Source organism: Gymnogyps californianus, chromosome 5 (assembly GCF_018139145.2).
Source record: "Gymnogyps californianus isolate 813 chromosome 5, ASM1813914v2, whole genome shotgun sequence".
NCBI lineage: Eukaryota > Metazoa > Chordata > Aves > Accipitriformes > Cathartidae > Gymnogyps > Gymnogyps californianus.
In genome coordinates this window covers 1798404-1817483 of record NC_059475.1, presented here as the reverse complement: position 1 = coordinate 1817483, position 19080 = coordinate 1798404, and the positions used below count along the sequence as shown (strand labels likewise).

General features: G+C 56.0%; 1 protein-coding gene across 1 annotated transcript; it reads right to left on the bottom strand.

Moving 5' to 3' along the window:
• Window positions 1-1352: 1352 nt before the first annotated feature.
• DDB1 (damage specific DNA binding protein 1) lies at window positions 1353-18568 on the bottom strand. The gene is made up of 27 exons (XM_050897204.1): window positions 18476-18568; window positions 17303-17451; window positions 17069-17185; window positions 15603-15824; window positions 12086-12200; window positions 11877-11974; window positions 10362-10520; window positions 9865-9948; window positions 9564-9680; window positions 9090-9192; window positions 8849-8924; window positions 8660-8768; window positions 8299-8477; window positions 8033-8196; window positions 7830-7937; window positions 7253-7460; window positions 6928-7023; window positions 6566-6677; window positions 5861-5984; window positions 5334-5498; window positions 4802-4896; window positions 4469-4639; window positions 3662-3771; window positions 3276-3445; window positions 2830-2932; window positions 2311-2434; window positions 1353-2125 (listed from the first exon to the last, which is right to left on the bottom strand). Exons 1-27 carry the CDS (start codon window positions 18534-18536, stop codon window positions 2042-2044), a joined length of 3423 nt encoding a protein of 1140 aa, XP_050753161.1. The 5' UTR covers window positions 18537-18568; the 3' UTR covers window positions 1353-2041.
• Between the last annotated feature and the right edge of the window lie 512 nt (window positions 18569-19080).

Sequence of the window (19080 nt, the reverse complement as noted above, 5' to 3'; positions counted from 1 at the left end):
GAGGAGGAGGGCAGGCAGGGACTCCTCTGCCACCCTCACGTGCATTTTGGCAGCAATCCATAGGTGAGGGCAGCAGTGAGCCCGCTCCCCGCCCCGGCTTGGACAATTTACAACGTAAAATAGACAAATGGAGAGCGGGAGGATAATTATTAATCCGTACGCTATGCCCAGAGAACTGCAGCCCAGCGGGGAGGGAATCACTCCCCCGTGCGCCCACGCTGTGCTCGTGGAAGGTGCGTGGGCAAAGAGCCAGAGGTAACCCCGCGGTGTGATCCTTCTTACAGGGAGCAGCAGCCCCGGCCCTCAACCTGCGAGTTACCAGCAGGAGAATTCAGCATCGTTAGTGCTAATCGATGCTCGAGGAGGACCAGCCCGAGACCCCCCCGCATCCATCATCTGCTTCTTGCCAGTCCCAGCGCAGGTGGAACACCCCGCAGAGCTGCAGCCGCACGAGCCTCCCGCACTAAGCCCTCCTGTGGGAGCAGCAAAGGGGGGGTCTGCTCCCCGCTCTCTTGCCCACGGGGGAGAAGGATGAGTCTCCCTGTCGCTCACAAAGCCAGGCTGATCGCAAGGAGTGAGAACACCGGGAATCAGCGGCCAGAGCGGGACGATGCGACGACGAGAGGCTGAGGGGGAGGGAAAAAAAAAAAAAAAAAAAAAAAAATCAAGCCTCAATCCCTCAGCTCCGCAGGAGGGGACCCAAAGCAAAGGGCAGGGCTGTTGCAGAAGGGTCTCCGACTCCCATCCGCTGCGCTGCTAACGCCGGTCGCTGCCAGGGACGGGCACTCCCAGGGTCGCAGGAGGGTGGTGAGCACTGCTGTGTGGTTACGCCGTCTCCTCTCCCAGCTCCGCACGACCGCCGGCACGGAAAGCGGGCCCACAAGCTGCCGAGAAGCGCGCCGCTCCAAGGACGGCTGCAGGGGAGAGGCAAGCCGCAGAGATGCGTTTCTTCCGAAAGGGATGTACACGGTCAAGGTCTCCTCAAAAATTCGGCAAAGGACGTGCCTCCGCATCAGGGGCACTTGGCAACACCGCTGCCAACCCTGTTCGCATGAGGCCGCACCAAGAGGCGAAACTAAAAATTTCCTGAAGTCAAAGAAAAGCCATAAAAACGCGCCTGGAAAACAGACACACGACCCGGCACCGGCGGATCGATGCGCTGAGCCTGCTGCCCCCCCAACGCCGCTCTTGCCGACACCAATGGGACCGCGTTTCAACGTAAGGAATGCCTCCAGAAACCGCCCTGGCTTGGGAAAGGGGGGGTCCCTCCGGCCGGCCGAGGACACGGCTCCGCACAGCGGGTACCACCCCTGCCGTCACGCTGAGGAGCTCGGCGCCAGGAGACAGACCTTTCCTCTTGGACTACTTTATTTGGTAAAACTCAGAAACCAACAACTGATTGAGCTTCCCAGAACTTCCCTCCCTGAGCGAGCCACAGATCCTGTGGAGAGAGAGAGGAGCGCGCCGTCCCGCTCAGCTTCGTCACCCAGATGTAGAGACATCCTCCCCCTCCGCGCCCGCACGTCTCGCCAGCCCCAGATGATTCCTCCAGCCCTCGCCCTCACCCTAGAGGCAGCTTGGCTTCCTCTTCCAAAAAAAAAAAACAAAACCCCACAAACGAATCAAAAAGGATCAAAAAACGAAACCGAAAGCAAAAAAAAAAAAAAAAAAAGGAAAAAAACAAAAATTACTAAAGACAACAGTGACGAGTGAATCCAGGCAAGGGCATCGCATCAGCCGAGCGCTACCGGTCGGTCACCCAACGAGGGCGACCAGCGAAGCCCAGTTCTGGGTCAGCAGCTGAGTCCGCAGGATTCCTGAATCCAAGCAGGCGATGATGTGGTGCCTGATCAACACCTCCCCCAAATCCCTAGCAAGCTGGCTCCCCTTCAGAGACTCCTTCCCCCACGTCCCCTCGGGCAAGGGCCACCACCGCTGGTGTTCAGTGCAGCCGGCCGGGGGGTCCCCAAGCTGCAGGTGGGGAAAAAGATTCCCTTTGCTCTACGTGGAGGAAGGTGCTAGGGAACGACCCCGAATCCTGCTAATGGATCCGGGTCAGCTCCTCCACGATCTTTATCAGGTCATCTACGGTGGCCTCCCTCTTCATGCCGCTGCCGTCGTCAATCTGCAAGGAGAGAAAAAGGCATCAGGGCACGGAGACGTCAGCAGATCACTCCCAGAACGCTCCCAGATCATCGCCTTGTAGGAAGGCATGCATTTAGGATTCACCGATTCCATGCAGCCTGGATTCCTCAGCAGGGTCCCTACGGCTAAGTTTTGAAGGGCCGAAGCTCCCATCACCCGTCTCACCTGCAAGTTTGCCACCACCTCTTGCATCTTGGGCCTGCTGATGTCCAGGAAGCTTTCAATCAGGTCACCATCGATGAAGCCCGTAGCCGGTTCTGTCTTGCGCTCGGTGTGAAAGGATCTCCAAGTGCCACCGTCAAGGAGCCAAATCCACACGGAGTAACACCAGCCCCGGACTACGGATGAACACAGCAGCTGCCCCAGACAGACCGACAACGCTGCGTCAGGAGGATCACAGAATTTGTGCCACGTTTTTAGGGCTACCACAAAGCCAGATTCATCCTCAAACCCTGCAAGATAAGGCTCCTCACTACCGCAGGCACCTTCTCTGCGAGCACAAAGCCCTTGGGCACCTGGCAAACACACCACCACCCTCTCCAGCCGACGTATGCTCGCCACCAGAGCATCCCAACGGAGATAAACCACCACCAACCCCACCCCACGTCTGGCTCAGGCCGAATTCACAAGCCAGCCCCCCAGCACTGACTGGCCCAGGCTCCTGACTGAACTGCGAAAGGATATAAGGAGTGCTCAATCTTGCCCACGCTCTTGATGACTTTATTCAGCCTGTTCTGCATGTCCAGGAGGAGGTTGTACCAGCTCTCCGACAGCGAGGTCACCAGTCCTGCAAAGGGCAAAAGGGAAACGAAGGTTCAGGGCTCGTCCCAGGACATCCCGGCAGTTCCCAGCAGGAAGGGATTGGCGGGCTGCCGGGACTGGAGTTGTGCTGGAAGCTGGTGGCTGGGAGGGCTGGGACAAGGAAGGAGTTTCAAAGAAAGCCAGAGCATTTTCCTCTCCTGGAAGCAATCCAGAGAGAAAAGCAGGTTTCTGAGGGGAGTACAGTCCAGAGCGTCGCTCGACTGGGGAACAGAGAAGAACGGAGACATGAGGAAAGCCCATGCCAGGTTCAGCAGCAGGGAAGCGGACCCGTTACCCTCCCGCTCAGGCTGGGGAATCCAGACCCTTACCAATCATGCCGTTGACCGTGCCGAAGAGAACCGAGCCCTGTGTTGGCGTGGACGTCTCACCCAGGTTCTGCATGACCAGAGACCCGTGACAGAAGACATTGACGAACTCTCCTAGGTGGGACAGCCCCACCTCCTGCAAGTGCTGGCGCTCCTCATCGGTCGTGGCCGCGCTGAAATCCAAAGCACCCTGCTCAGTCTGTGCTGGGGTGACATGAAAGCTTCCCCTGCTCCCACCTCACTGCTCCTCAGAGCTGGGCATGCTCTTCCCAGCTTTCCTGCCTGACACACGTACCTCTGTAGCTGTAATGTGGAGGAGGAGACCAGAAGGTTCTATCAGCCCTTCCCTCCCGGCACACATTGCCACATCCCCCTCGCAGCCAGCTCACCTGTCCTTCTGGCACACAAACAAATTGAAAGCGTTCTCTGCTCCCAAGAAGTTGTCGTCGTCCAGGATTTCCACGGCACTCATCCAGTTTGGATTGAAGTCCCGGGCAATCTGGAAGGGGACAAGAGGAGATGCAGCGTGCCCAGATGGCCTGTCCTGTGATCCAGCATCTTCATTTCACCCAACACCAACATTCAGGAGCAAGGTGGGATCCAGTCTGTCCCTCTCCGCTAGACGAAGCAGCTGAGCGTGAAAGGCACCAAGCGCCTTCTGGAGACGGCCCCGGTCCGAGTGGCACTCGGACGATGCCAGGGCACTCCCTGGGCGAACGCAGACCAGCCCGTGCCAAAGCCGTGCCCAGAGTCACTCTAACAGGCTGTCTCAGTGCCCGGTCCATCCCCCCAGCTACGCTGCGTTTGCTGACAGAGATGCAGCTACAGTCGCACCTAAAGCCATTCCAACTGTACAAACAGGCGGTCCAGATGGCAGCTCCCCACCCCTGGCAGGCAGCAATCGCACACCCAAAGCCTGCTCTTCTCAAGGCTGCTGATTCCTTGCCCGATTTCCTGGAAGCCCGGGGATCCGTCCCTCCAGAAACCACAGGGATCCAACTAAAAGCATGTCCAGGTGACGCTGCCCTCACTGCACAGCCCTACATCCTTGTCTTCAAAGGCCTGGGCAAGGTGGGGTGAGCCAAGCTCCTTCTTTTATCACCTTAAACACTGTTCCCCCTGCCCAGAGCCTATTGAAAGAGGCAGCATGGGCTCCCAGCACGCCTCCGACCACGACTATTTAACAGCATTGATACCTCCTCAAAGTTTCCTTCCATGGGCTTGTAGGCAAGGAGGAGGACAGACCGCATCAGGTCTCCCACAAGGATGAAGTCTCCCTTGGTCTTCAGGTAGAGCGCCATGATGTTGTTGTAATGGTTGCACTCCGTGCGCAGCTCTTTCTCTGCTGTCCACTCATACAGGCGCACCTGAAGGAAGGGACACAGCTCTGAGCCAGCACGGACACCCACGCCAGCCAGGACACACTCCCCACCAGAGATCGGGGACCCGGCTGACATCCGCATAGCTGGAGCAGCTTCCAGCTCTGAAACGCGCTCCCAAAACAAGTCAGGGTCTTGCGAGAGCCCTACCGTGCTGTTGATGCTGGCTAAGAGCTTCCCGTTGAACTCCACCATGGAATACACGGCCCCCTTGACCTCCTTCTCAGCCAGGCTCTGCAGCTTCCCTGGAATAAAGCCACGCACCGCCCGGTTATTTGCCCTGCGTTCCCAAGGGTGACAAGCCAAGGGGATTCAGATGAGCTGCTCTAAACAACATCGCTCGCCCTAGAAACTCTCTCGGAGGATCTGTGGGCAAGTAACACAGGAGTGACACGACAGCAGGGGCAGACACACGGAAAGCAAATGCCAGAATCCAGTTCTGGTGAGGGATTCTTCGGCTTCTCGGGCTTCTCTAGGAGATGGGGGGAAAGGGAACACGCTGCGATAGCCTGCGGCGGAGTAACGGCACCTACAGATCCTGTCTGTGGGCAGCTGATAGCAGGCCCCTCAGGAAAAACTCTCTGCCTGTTACCAGGACGTGAGCTCTCTTGGGCCCGAGGAGCTCATCTCCGATCTCCCTCAAGCAGCCGGACTCAGCCAGGCGAGAAGACCTTGCTCTTACCGTCAGAGTAGTGGAAGACAACGATGCGGCCCTGTTTGGGCTCTGCCTCCTCGGGATATACCATGGCGGTGCCCACGATGAAGTAGGTGTTTGGATCCTTGCCAAGCTTGCAGGAGACCAGGCTGAGGGCGTATTCGTTTTGCAGAAACTGGTGAGCATGAAGCACTGTGGAAAAAGGGAAAGGCAGAAACAATTGGGTCCCCCGGGTCCCGGCAGGCAGCACCTCCACGCGTGGGCAGAGCAACTCGCCTAAGAGCAGGTGAAAACTTCAGACACGTCCAAGGTAGCTGCCTGGAGATCCCCTCTCCTATTCCCCACCACCACCTTGTGCCATCGAAAACCACTATGCCTTAAACTTATGCCCTATGGCTGACATTCCTCCAGGAAAAACGCTTTGACCGAAGGAAACAGGCAAGATCACAGATCTTCCCAAGTCTCTGAAGATCACCAGTTTCAGCCACGCGCTGATGGGCTTGTCCTGGAGGAGAAAACTGGACTAGGGTATGGCCAGCATTTGGGACTGGTACCTTCGAAGGTGTGCTGATCTATGATGAGGAGGTTGTGCACCTCCACCTCCTCTCCGAAGGACGTCTCGTGCGGTGCTGTGCTGCTGGAGAACAGCTTGCTGGTGCTCACGCTGCTCGACAGGGCCTAGGACACAGTAAGATGGGGTCACATCCTCGTACTACTCGGCACGTCCCACACGGGCTGAGGCAACCGGGGACCAGAAGAATGAATGGGAGAGAAGGTGAAGCAAGGAGCTCCCTGGGCCTGAGTAAAGGGACACACTCCCTGCAGCAGCAGGGACGTGTGACGTGCACGGCAGAGGTAGCACTGCTGGGCAACGGCATTAATAGAAGAGTTTAGGCAGTGTCGTGGCTTCCACCAGAGCTACTGCCTGAAGAGGACTTGTGCCTGCGCCCCTGGGAGAAGGAAACCACTTGAGACCAAACAGAAGCCTCTAAGGGAGACTGAAGGAGCAGCACCCAAAACCAAAGGTGATCAGACAGAACAGTGAGCATGCCGAGGCTGCCAGAGAGCAGCACAGAGAGCCCTTGTCACCACCACAGAGAAATCTTACCACCCCATCTCCTCCCAGGCTGCCAAAGGGAGAGCTTGCACTCAGAGCTTTGGAAAAGAAGATTGCCAAGGAAAAATCTGCATCACGGTTTGGCCTGAGGAACTATGACACCCACAGCCCAGAGCTCAGGGAGCTAGCAGCTACCCCTCACCTGGGTGCTGGCGCTGGGTCTGAGAGCAGTGGTGCCCCCACTGGCATCCTGCACCTCGATACGACTTGAGAGCACGCCGAAACACTGCGATACCTCTTGGTAGCAGATCTTCCTGCGGGACAAACAGAGCCGTGTGGGCAGGAGAGCCAGGACAGGCCACTCCGAGGAAAGCACAGAGGCTCTGCAGACAAGAGACAGAGCTGCTCGCTTGCCCAGACTGCTCTCGGCACAAGCCACCAATTCAGTCTGCGGGCTAACTGAGCCCACAACAGCAACGCTGACTGCCAAGTCTTCCCCCAACCTCGTCCCACGCAGCAGAGCGTGGGCCCTCAAGCCAGGCTCCCTCCCACTGCTCAGCTCACCTGGGCGATTCATAGAGGGGAACCGTGCGGATGTGCAGCTTCTGGATCTCGTCAATGGTGCCGATTGTCAGGGTGCTGTTATTGGCCAACGCCAAGCTGTACGGGGGGAAAAAAAACCATGAGCAACGGCACTTGTAAGGTGGGTGGCACAGCAAGAACCTCCCTCTCCTCCACACCCCTCAAAACTGCTGATCCCAGGATCCCGTTTGCTGATCCCAGGATCCCATTTGCTGATCCCAGGATCCCATTTGCTGATCCCAGGATCCCACTGCAGAGTCCAAACCTCCCCAACCCCGTGTCACGCCAAGGCAAGGTGCAGGCTCACCTGTCGGGATAACCATCCGAGTTGAGGGGACACATGTAGTTCACCTCCTTCAGGTTGACGTTGGAGAAGACCAGCTTGTGGTTACTGCTGTAGATGACGGTGGGGCGGTCAGAGCAAGCAAAGACGTTGGTGGTGGACAGAGAGCGGAAAGTCCTCAGGACGGTGGGCTGGGTCCCAAGGGTCACTTTCTTGCGGTCACTCAGCAAGCCTGCAGAAAAGGAGCACGGGCGTTGGGAGCTGCCGCAACAGAGCTCGCAAAAGCGGGATTAGCAGAGTGCGACGCGGCCGCAACGCTGCGGGAAGAAACGAGTGCGGGTAAACGCATCTTGCTGTCAGCACAAGGCAGCAAAGGAATGGGTGTAAGCGTCGCTCTCCTTTCTCCAGAGTCCGCTGGAGAAATCCACCAACTCCCAGCGCTCACAGCCAGTCCCACCTGAGCACGACCCCGTCAGAGCGAGAAAGCAAGAAAAAGAGAGATCTCTCCAGAAGGATGAAAGAAAGCATGTCAAGCAAGTAAGAGGGCAGGAGCCCAGCCGCCCTCTCCAGCGGCCCGCTCAGTGCTAGGCCCTGTAGTCACCTGTCTCGAGGCTGAGCCCGAAGTAGAAGAGAGCTCCATCCCCCAGGGCGCACAGAAGGTAATGGCTGCTCTCGAAGGTCGTCATCAGGATGGAGCGAGGGATAATTTCTGCAGGGAGCAGGAGAAGAGAAGGCTGATGTCACTCACGACTCAGCCAGGTCAGTGACGGCTGCCACCACCCGGCAGCCCCAGGAGAGCCCTACCTCCTCCCAGCATCTCTTTGTGCAGCAGTTCAAACGAAGGCAGCTTTAGGATGCGGGCAGAGATGTCAGTCCAGAGCCCGATTGCACACAGTGGGGACATGCCGTTAGTGTCCCCCAACGGGGTGATGTCCAGGCAGGCAACTTCATGCTCCATTTCTGTGCAGCTGGAAGGGAGGAAGAAGCGGACAGAGGTGTCAGTCTCGAGCCCAAAAGACAGACAGCAGAGGCTGAGAGCCCTCGGGCCAGGACGAGAGACGCGCACCCACCTGATCTGCCTGAGCTCCTGGGGTCGGATCTCCAGGTAGTACAGGGCTCGTCCCACAGCCACCACTACCTGGTTACTGTTACAGGAAGCCACGCTGATGTTCTTTCCGTTGGGCTCTTTCCACTCGCTCACCAGGGCTTTGGGCTCCTGACTAACCAGTCTCACAGAGGCAGAGGTGATCTGGGGAGAGAGAACACCTCTGCTCAGAGCCAGAACAACGCCTCCCTTCTGACGTCGGTGCAGGGAAGTACTGCAAACCCTGCCCCTGATAAGCAGCACAGATCCAGGTTAGCCCCACAATCAATAAGGGCTGTAGGGTCACCACGAGAGACATACCTGCATTTCCCTAGAACTGGCATTACCTGGATCAATTGCTGATGTGCCACGTTGCCGCAGAAGAAAGTCTGCTGATCGTCCACAAACCCCGTGAGCTCTGTCTCTTCTACTTCCTCTCCATTTAACATAAGAACCCTGAACAGGAAAGGGAACTCCGGTTCTATCGTGCTCCAAAATGTGGCTGAGAGCCTGGCTCAGCGTTAACCCCACCTTACCTGGTCTGGCCAACAAAGGACAGCACCAACGTATTGTCCGTTTCACGATGAGAGTCCGACCTCAGGGGCCACAAGCCTGCAACAAAGAGAGGCCACATTCGCTCACAGCGAATATTCCAAAAGCTGGCGGGTGACAAGCCCCCTGCCCCGCACCCCAACCTCGGTCTGTGCACACGACGTGTCCCCACCGGGCCCTCTCAGGCTGCAGGTCGTATCTGAGAGCACCAAACACCTCACGCACCTTTAATCCCCGGTAAATCAATGCTGGCGTGCTCGTGAATCCCGATGCCGTTCCGGATGATCCGCAGCGAACCCTCTTTAAATGCACCCGAGCACGTGACCAGCTGGAGGAAAAGCAGATTATCTTTACCAACCATTGCTGGGAAGCTTCCCCAATCCTCCTTGCAGCGATGGGCTCAGGGGAAGATGGGGCACCCATCTTCTCCACTTCTCAGAGGAAGTTTTTTGGCAGCTGATCCTTCCCCACTGCACGAAGGCGAGCCCTTCCTCATGAACAGGGCTATCCAAGAATTAGCCTCCCCACTCATACCACTCTTCAGCGTAAGACCTCAATACCAGCCCTGCACCTAGGTAAGACTTTGAGATGCTTCAATAAATGGTTTGCAGTCTTTTCCTTCCATGGACAACCCACGCACACATCTGGCCGGCCCAGACCTCCCCAGCACTGAGAAAAGAAAAGCAGAATCAACGTTACCTGCCCTTGGCCTTGTCTTTCCAGGTCTACCACACACATGTCGACGATGGGACCGAGGTTGGTGAAGGTCTCCATAGCCACTACATAGGAGCCCTGCTCGTTGCTGTCCACGTTGAGCTACGAATAAACACAACCATCAGCTTTCAACAAGCAAAACCAAGCAAGTGGAAAGCGTGTAAGGGCAGACAAGGAGAAGAAAGGAAAATTTATCCACATACACCTCTCGAGGCCATAATGAAAATAAATATGTACAGAATCCTGTCTGAACACACAACTGAGCCAGAAGACAGCCGCCACGTACCTTCACAAGCTGGGAATCCCCAAGCCGAGAACCGACAAACACAACTCCATTGTCCAGGTAGGTCAAGCACTCTGCAATGGATGTCTGGGAATTCGGAAGACACAGATGAACCACCACTAGCATGAAAAGGAACCTGCCACACCCCACAAGCGCAACATCTGAGCTGCAGCCCAACAGAAAGACCCAGGGCACAGGAGGGGAATTTAATCCCTTTACAAAACCCGCAGAGAGTCCAAACTTCTCCCAGGAACAGCGCACAAGCACTAGGCAAAAAACCTGGGAAGACGGTGTAAACTTTCAAGTGCCCAGACAGGGAATTTCCCAGCCACCGAAAGTTCAGAGCTGTGACAACTGTGAAAATTCACCCCACCCCAGGCTCCAAAAGAGACCCCGTTCCTGCCACTCAGTCCTCAGCGGAGCATTTCCAGCCTGTGGAGCCTCCCAGCCCCGCGGTGAGAAGCGACAGGGACAGCGCACGCGATGCGGCCGAGTCCTACCTCGCCGAGCAGTTCCACACGCAGGTCCTTCAAGGTGACGGTGCCGTCCATCTGTTCCTCCTTCTCCAGTAGCAGCATGAAGAGACGTCCTTCCATATCCCCCAGCAAGTAACGGGACCCATTGGGATCCACGCGGTTGTGGCACACAATCGTACTTTGCTGCACGCAAAGGAGGAGGGAATTTTTAGGAACCCGTTGAAACGGGCATCTAGCAAGGATCACCTCGGTACACGCCAGAAGAGAACAACCACATCCACAGCGCACCAGCTGCTGCCTGTAACCACAGCAGACTCCCACTCCTCCTGCGTAGAGGGAGAGGGCTGGATTCGTCCTTCAATAAATCGTACCGGGGTCAAACGGTCTCACTTTCGGTCACTAGGAACCACCTCACGTTCCTAAATTAAACACGTCGCTAGCTTGTTCACAGCCTGGGAAAGATGCCATCAGAAAGCCTGTTTTCCTAACGCTGGGCTTTCCACAGATGCAGGGACGTTTTTGGGGACCTGCAGAGCTCCCAGCCTGCTGCATCTCCGGACCCAAGCTCTGCAGACATTTTGTTCTGTGTGGTGGATGCTGCCTGGCCTCCTGTCAACATATTTGGTTTCAGTTTAAAAATCCTGATCTTGCAGATCTTTATTGTATGCAAACATCCCGCTGGCCTTGAGTACAGATGTTCCTGCAATCTGCTTGCAGGTCAAGGCCCAGATCTGTACGTCAGCAGAGCACAGGCGACTCGCTCCGCCTGCTCCAATGTAACAGGCTCTCCATCACAGAGCTCCAGGAGCACTCTGAGAGCCTGTAGGCATTCAGGCAACAACATTAGTATTTCTTTACCCAAGATGTGTAGCTCTTTTCTAGCCCGTCATTATTTCCAGTTTAAAAGGACCTTTTGATCATAGTTCGAGCCCTCTTTCAGCCGCGAGTGGCACCTCAGCTGTGCCATTTGTGCTTCCTGCACCGTTTAAATGTGGGAACTGGCCCGTCCCTCTGACAAAAACCACAAGCTCAACTTCTGTCACAAACTCTGTAAGTCTTTTTTTCCTTTGAACAAGTGCCCCAATCATACACCGGTGGACTCAAGTCTCCGAGGGGTTCACTCATATCTTTTGCTGCCTGAAATGCAACCAGGCTCTGGCCTGGACCCATGCCCAAACCACGCGCTACCTCCTAATTAATCCCTTTCTCTGGGGCCCAAACAAGATTTCAGCTTTCCTGCACCATTTCCGAGCACTCCACGCAGAGCAGAGCCACAGGCTGCAGTGCAAGCACACGCTGCCGCCAGTGCAAGGATCACATACGTCCCTCAGTCCCCAAAAACACAGACCAGGCATCGCGTGAAAAACCCACGCTCGCCAAACCTCTGGGAATAAGTGGCCTTATTAGACTACACCTGGAGATAAGAGCAGTTTAAATTCCTGGCTACAAGTAGCCCAATACCCTCCCAGCACTCTCAAGAGATGCCTGGGAACAGAGGAATTACATGAGATGCATTTCTAGATCTCAGTAGTCACTCACCTTGATGATAGGTGGAGCTATAGCTAAATATTTATCTCCGTTGTGGTAGGTGATAGACTCCTGCCCAATGATGATCGCGCCTCCAAAAGGCTCCGGCACTGCACAGGGGAGAAGACAAATGTCTTATTAGAGAACCTGCGCGGCACGACCGAGGCGTTCAGCCTTGAGGAAGAAACGGGAGGGAAGATCTTTTACAAAGACGGACCAACCTGCGATGACCATGGAGGCTTCAGCCTCTACGTTCTCCTGTTTCCAAGGACCTTTGTTAAACTCCTTCTCGCGCAGGGACACCTCGTACGTCTTGACGTGGCGACCCTGAGGGTCCTGAAAGAGAAGCCACAAATGACCACGTACACTGACGACAGCCTCACGGGCACAGCAACAGAGACTCCAGAGGCAGAGCTGACTAGCAACCTGCGAAGCAAGGAGACTCCCCCTCATCTCCTGCAAGAGCACCATCACCAGCGAGCTGCTGAGGCTTCCCACCCTGCCCACCTCCTCTTTAGTCTCCTTCAAACCGCACGTGTCTCTGAACATACACGTGCTAACGTTCTCCTTAACTTTATCCATACGCAGAACAGCCTTTGAATAAATCCCTGTGCCAAAAGAGACTGAAAACTATTTTTATACAAGTGATTTTCTGGGACTCGTATTCATGTGACGCACACCGCTCTACAAATCTGGGCACGAGTGGCACTACGCAATATCGCCACCGCCTCCAGCTCCAGCAAGACATTCAGGAATTCGGCTCTGCCGTAGCGGCGCAGGTGCCAGAGCAGCTGAGCTCTCATCTCGATGTTCCTCAGGCCTTTCAGCCTGGTTTTCTGAGGAAACATAATCTGCTTACCAGATAATCCCCCAACGGCTCTGCCATTCCGGTAATTCCTACGCCGGCGGGCAGTTTCAACCAAACTCGACGTGCACAGAGGTCTCCGAGGCAGCAAGTCCATGCAGGCTTGGCCAACATACACGGTGGGTGGAGAAGAGGCCCCCAAATCAGCACCCCGCTACGGGAAAGGTGGTCTACGCTAACAAGCGCTTGGGAACCCGCATGGGGAAAAGACGTACGAGCACCCAAAGCACGGAGAGGGCTTTGAACATAACCCACTGACCAATTTCATGCCTCAAAAGCTAAGACAAGGCTCTAAATCACAGGGAGCCAGGTTTCCTTAGTATCATTGTTCATGGAACTACTTAAAAAGAACTGTTCATCGTTTTATTTATTATGCCTCATCACTTCCCAGATCTGAGCAAAAGCATTTTTTTTCCCCTATCCCTGTAGCCGTCAACAGGGATCCCTGTTGTATCCCTGTAAACAAACACTCGCAGGAAAGCTGGGCACCTCCTGGCTCATCCCTCACAGCCTCTGCCGCTTGGCAAACATCCTCACTGACGGCGCTCCGGAGCCCGATGTCCTGGCGAGAGCCAGCGGTGCAGCACCGAGGGCAGCAAAGAGCAGTACCGGCTGACAGAGAAGGGGAAGCCAGGAGGAGAAATAGCTCCGTGGGGAGGAGAAAGTTGAAGTGGGGCTGTTAAAATGGCAGAGGAGTCATTAATGAAACTTTTGACATTTCTGGACCTTTTTACTCCACGCCACAGCAGCTCTCAAGCCTTTTTTTATTTTTACGAACTTCTCCTTTTTGTGGTATCTTCCTCTGGTTTCAGAGCTACACAAAAATCATCTCAGACACCGCTATTCTAGTCAGTCCAAATCCTGTGATAATGATTAATAGAGAAGGAATCAAAGCAGCAGCTTGGAAACGTTCCCCTCTCCACACACATGCAAGTCAGACACCCAGGGACCAAAACAAAGCCAGAGTTTTATGTAAGGCCTAATGAGTCAGACAGAACTTACATCTCGCTCCTGCTGCAAGGATAAAATTCGTATTCGTGTTAAGACACGGAGCAAGCTATTAATTTACTCTTTATTCATACAATCCCTGTTTATAACGAATGAACCATTAACAGGTTTGCTCTGATTTAATCTGTAAAGATGTCACATCTCGAGATAAGACCTTTTTTACTCGCTGACTACATGGAATGACCAAGCTCCTCCTTTATGATGCTCTTGAGCACCGAGTGGAAACTGGCGCGCCCCTGCCCAGACCCTGCCACCGAGTTCAAGAATTTGTCCATCCCTCTCTGCCTCAGTTTCCCCAGCACGCAACAGCAACGGTCCTAATCAAACTCACGGGTACACTCAACACTTTTCAGAGCAGCACACCACCACTGCTAGGCTTCCTAGCTTTGAGGAAGTCACCCAGGCGGCGAGTCAAAACCAGAAACACACAAAAAACCAGCAACCCTTAGCGCGTATTTCTAGAGCGAAGACCGGCTACGAGCTTCCCTTCTGACGGCAGGTTTCAAAGTCAGCGCAGCTGCATGGGATAAAAATATTGTCCCCGCATACGCTCCCCAGTCACACAGAAACAAGACGACCACGTGTTGTGAGAGTGCGCACGACGCAGCCCTCCAGGTCAGGCTCCACTCTGTCGTACAAGGGATCATGACTCCCTTCTCCCCTAAATAGGAGAAGAACGGCAGTGTTTTTTGTAAGAAAACCGTGCTTGTTCCTATGCATTAGCAATAGCTGAAAATCCTTTGCTTTTTCAGGTAAAACCTCTTAATCAAACCCCTCCTTGTGTTCTTCCTTTTTTGTGCACACCGTTAAATCGTCACGCCAGCGTCCGCGAGGTGGGCAGGATACGCTACGGCTGGGGACGCTTCCCAGCAAGGCTGAAGAGAGCACGCTGACATTTGTTCAGGTGACAAGGGAGAGCACCAGCTACCCACAGGGCAGGGGAAGAGCACTGTCCTGACACAGAAGAATCTGGGCTGCCCTCCCAACCCTTAGTTACGTGGTGACAAAGTGATTTTTCCCCGTCTCTACTCAGTAACTGTCAGCGGGGTTCAACAGCACCCACCCCTCTTGAAAATAAGAACAGCGACTTTTGAAATAGATAGGGAATAATCAAGTCACGGCTGCCATGGGGTTTATAGTGGCAAACTCGTACCGTGAGAGCTAAGAACTATGCTGAAGCTGAACTAAATTCACACCAGATCCTGTGCTGCCATCCCAGGAACTTCCAGCTCGGCCCAGGCTAGCCCCGACTTTGACAAAGCAAAGATAATCCCTCGCCCAGTCAGCACAGCAAAGGCTCCTTAGTTCAAAATAAGCATTTAGAGAAGGGCCTACAAACACTGCCTCTGTGAGGACCCAGGCGACAGGAGAGGTTATGGCCCCTCTTTACACTCCTGGAGTGGCCTCCCAAATACCAAACAAGACATACTGCCTATTTTTTTTTTTTTTTTTTTTAAGAGGAAGGCTCAAGTCTCACAGCAGCGCCTAGAGGAAACAACTGACTCCGGCTCTAATCCACCGTGTTCAGCACTTGCTGGAAAGACCCACGCTCTCCTCTCAAGTGTTTAACAAGGAAACCGTCCCATCCGAAGCATCAGCTGCCCAGCTCTCCCGTGGAAAAGCGTTGCTTCCCCTCTCCCAGAAATGGAAAAAAGCAGCACAGAGGAACACGGACTTTCCTCGGCTACACAATGAGCCTGCAGGAGCCAGAACCATCTCTTGCTCTGCCCAAAGCACTGCTTTCCCTTGGCTCCAGGACACTGCTGCTGCTCCAAGCCCTTTGGAAGACCTTTAGAAACCCCTTGCCTGGTGCACCAGCCATCTCCAGCACCTTCCACCTGAGTCACCAATCAAGAACAAGGTACCTGGTAGACGAAGCAGATGGTCGGAGCCTGACAGCCGTAGAGAAACTTCACATCGATGACTTGGAGCTCTTCCAGGCGGATGTTAAAAGCCTTTAACTCCTTGTTCTCCCGGTCCAGGGGAATGACCTTGAAGAGGCCGTCGTAGAGCCGCAGGCCGATCATCCGGCACTCTGGGTCAATGATGCCAATTATGCCGGTCTCTGAGGGACGGCCGATGCGATCCTGAGCGAGAAATCCGTGGAGAGGAGAAAGAGAAAGGGTGATTAGCATTAGAAAAAGATCCCCACGTGGGACTTGAGAATAGTAGGTACAAGAGTTACCACTCTTTGGCTGAGGAAGGACTCCCTGCACACCTCCCAGCGGGCTTTAAAATACCATTTGGCAAGCCAAAGGCGATTCAGGCATCTCCTGCCTAAAGCAGCAGGTCCTTTCCACCAGAGAGCCTGGCAGAGCTCCCACAGCACACACTTTCTCTCTCCTAGGAACCAGGCGCTCCCAGAGCAGACCCTGCAACTGATTTTCTAATCCCAACCCTCTACTGAATGACCTCGGAGAAGCCACGTCACTGTCCTGCGCCTCCGCTTTCTATCGCCGACAGAGAGCGACGCTCTCCGCTGCCATGAAGTGCTTTGATACCTACGACCAAAAATCACCCTCCAGAAATCCAGCGCCGTTATCAGCCTCCACAGACCCCTCAGCGTTACTCGGCGGGGGCCGGTATCAGCATCTCCATATGTCACGAGGCAGAACCGTGGCACGGGAAGATTAAACACTTTTCCCCAAACACACGAACGCGTTACTGACAGGACATGCCCACCTACATCTCCTGCCCGTAACCCCCTGCTCAGCTCCACCAACAGTCAGTCAGTGGAAGCTCAGTGCCTGGAAACAGATGGAAGATATTTTGGCTTGACAGCTGATGGAAATCATTTGGCTAATGACTAACAAAAAGGCAGAGAGACACGTGGATTTCTGACCTGCTCAGAAGGCGTGATTTTAATCCACATAAAACAGAACTATGGATAACATCTACAATTATTAACAAAGTTGTACAGCCACGATGGTAAGAGTAACTTCAGCAGTCATGCTTCTGGTATGCAGCGTGTAGAGACCGGCCATAAAATACCAGAGGAGTCATTTCCCAGGGAAAATTCTACTTTACATTGAGTTTTGAGCACTAATTCTCTTTACAGTACCTCAAATTAACCTTATTATTCTGCAGACTACCCTGAGAACACAGTTGTAGCCATATCCTCAGTCCCTGAGCCTGAGACTGAATCACTGCAGGCAAAAACCTCTGGAAATAACAGTGGCAGCAGTTGAACCGTACCAGAGTCAGTGGTAGGCAAAGAATCATAAATAACAAGGCAGAAACCCATCACCTCGGCGCACCCTCATCACCGGCAAGGTCAAACCATCCCCAAGGAAGGGATTTTGCCCCTTCCAGGTGCTGCAGCTTCACTCACCTGCACATTGCCATGGGCACGGGTTATAATATCAATGCTGTCCCCGTTCTGCTTGTACTCGAGGATGCAGGCGTTATACTTGGCTGTCAGGATGAACAACAAATCCTTGCTCTCCCCCTGCCAAAGCAGAGCGGCGGCGTGCCTTCAGGAGGGCGTCAGAGCCAGCGGCCCCGGCGTGCCTGCGCCTGCCCCCCCGGCAGCTGGCGAGCAGCCCCCTCCCCGCAGCGCACCCACCTTGGGGCGGAAGAGCTCCATGACGGCGGTCTTGCCGTACATCCCCACCTCCTTGACGGGCCGCAGCCCCTCCGCTGTCACCACGTAGATCTCCAGTCGCGTATTCTTGGCGATCAGCAGGTTCAAATCCTCCGCCGAGGTGAAGTGCCCTGGAAAACGGAGAGGAGAAATCGCCGTTGAGCCGCGAAGAAGCGACAAGGCGGCACCTTGGGGTGCTCTCACTGAACAACCTGCAAGAGCCTGCCGATCCTGGGGAGTCTGGTTCGCACCCCCACAGCCTCAGACCGAGCACCAGCCTCCCTGCAGCACCCCCCCAGCCACGGCATCCCGAAACCCCAGCACCTTCCGCCCACGACACCCAGCCCCCTCAGCAACTGCCTTCCCCGAGCTCTGACTTCTCGTCTTTTCCCCAGGGAACCCCACTCCTGGGGCCCTTTCCACCATACCGCCTCTCTAGGATACACTGCAACACCCCCAAAACCTTGCAATCAGGCAAGATGCAGAGACAGAACGCCACCTCTCCCCGCAGCACCCCAACCCTCTGCTGCTCTGTAACCCCCCCCCCCCAGGAACCCCACTTCACCCACACACACCGAAACCCCACTGAGCTCTCAGAAACCTCAAGCCTGGCCCATATCCCCCAGAGAAACCCCACTGCGCCCCCAGCAACCTCAGGGCAACCCCAGCGCCCCACACCACCTCCATAAACCTAAACGTGCTCCTACTACCCCCTCACCCCCCCCGAAAACTCAAGACACCCCCCACCTCCCTCAGCACCACGACAAACTTTAAAGCCCCCCCCCCCCCGGCTATCCCTGGTGCCCTACAACACACCTACAAACCTCAGGGCACCCCCAGGGCCCTCAGTGGTCCCGCAGCTCCCCCCCCCGATCCCCCCAGCACACCCCAAGGCACCACAGTGCAGGGAACCCCCCGGCTCCCCCCCCCCCCCCAGTGCCCCACAAACCCCCCAGGGGCCTCAGCACCCCCCAGCCCCCCGGGGCCCCGCTGAACCTCAGTGTCCCGCCAGGCCCCCGGTGCCCGCACAGGCACCTCCGTGCCCACCAAGCCCCGCAGTCCCCCCCATCACCCCCACGGTCGCACAGGCCCCGCCGGGCCTCCGGCGCCGCGACCGTTAGGCCGGGGGTCCTGGCGCCGCCTCCCCGGCGGTACCGGTGACGCAGCCGTTCACGGCCGTCGGCTTCTGCGCCGTCACGACGTAGTTATAGGACATGGCGGCGGCGGGCGGGGGGTCGGTAGGCCGGAGCAGGAGCGAGGTAGGGCCGGGGCAGGACGCGGCGCGCACCGGGAGCGGGGCCTGGCGCGGCCTCTCCGCCGCCGCCACCGCCCCTTCCGCCCGCCGCCGCTGGGACGTCAGCGGAAGGGGCCGCGCGGGGCCGCTCTAGGCCGCCGGGAGGACCCGGAGGAGCAGACGAGAGGGTAGGTAGGGAAGGGGGATGCTCCGGCGGGTCCCTGCTCCGGGGGTCCCTGCTGGGAGGGGGGGATCTCCACTTAGGGGTGCATCCCCTGGTCCCCCCACAACTCGGGGGATCCCCGCTGGGGAGGGGATGCTCCCATTCTGGTCCCACCCCATATCCCGGGGGGTGGTCCCCGTTTGGGGGGTGCAGCCCCCCCTGCTCCTTCCACTGCACCCCGGGAGGGGGGTCCATGCTGGGAGGAGGGGGTGCACCCCCTGATCCCCCTCACACCCCGAGAGGGAGTCCCAGCTGGGGAGGGGGTGCATCTACCCAGGTCCCACACTGAGAGAAGGTCCCTGA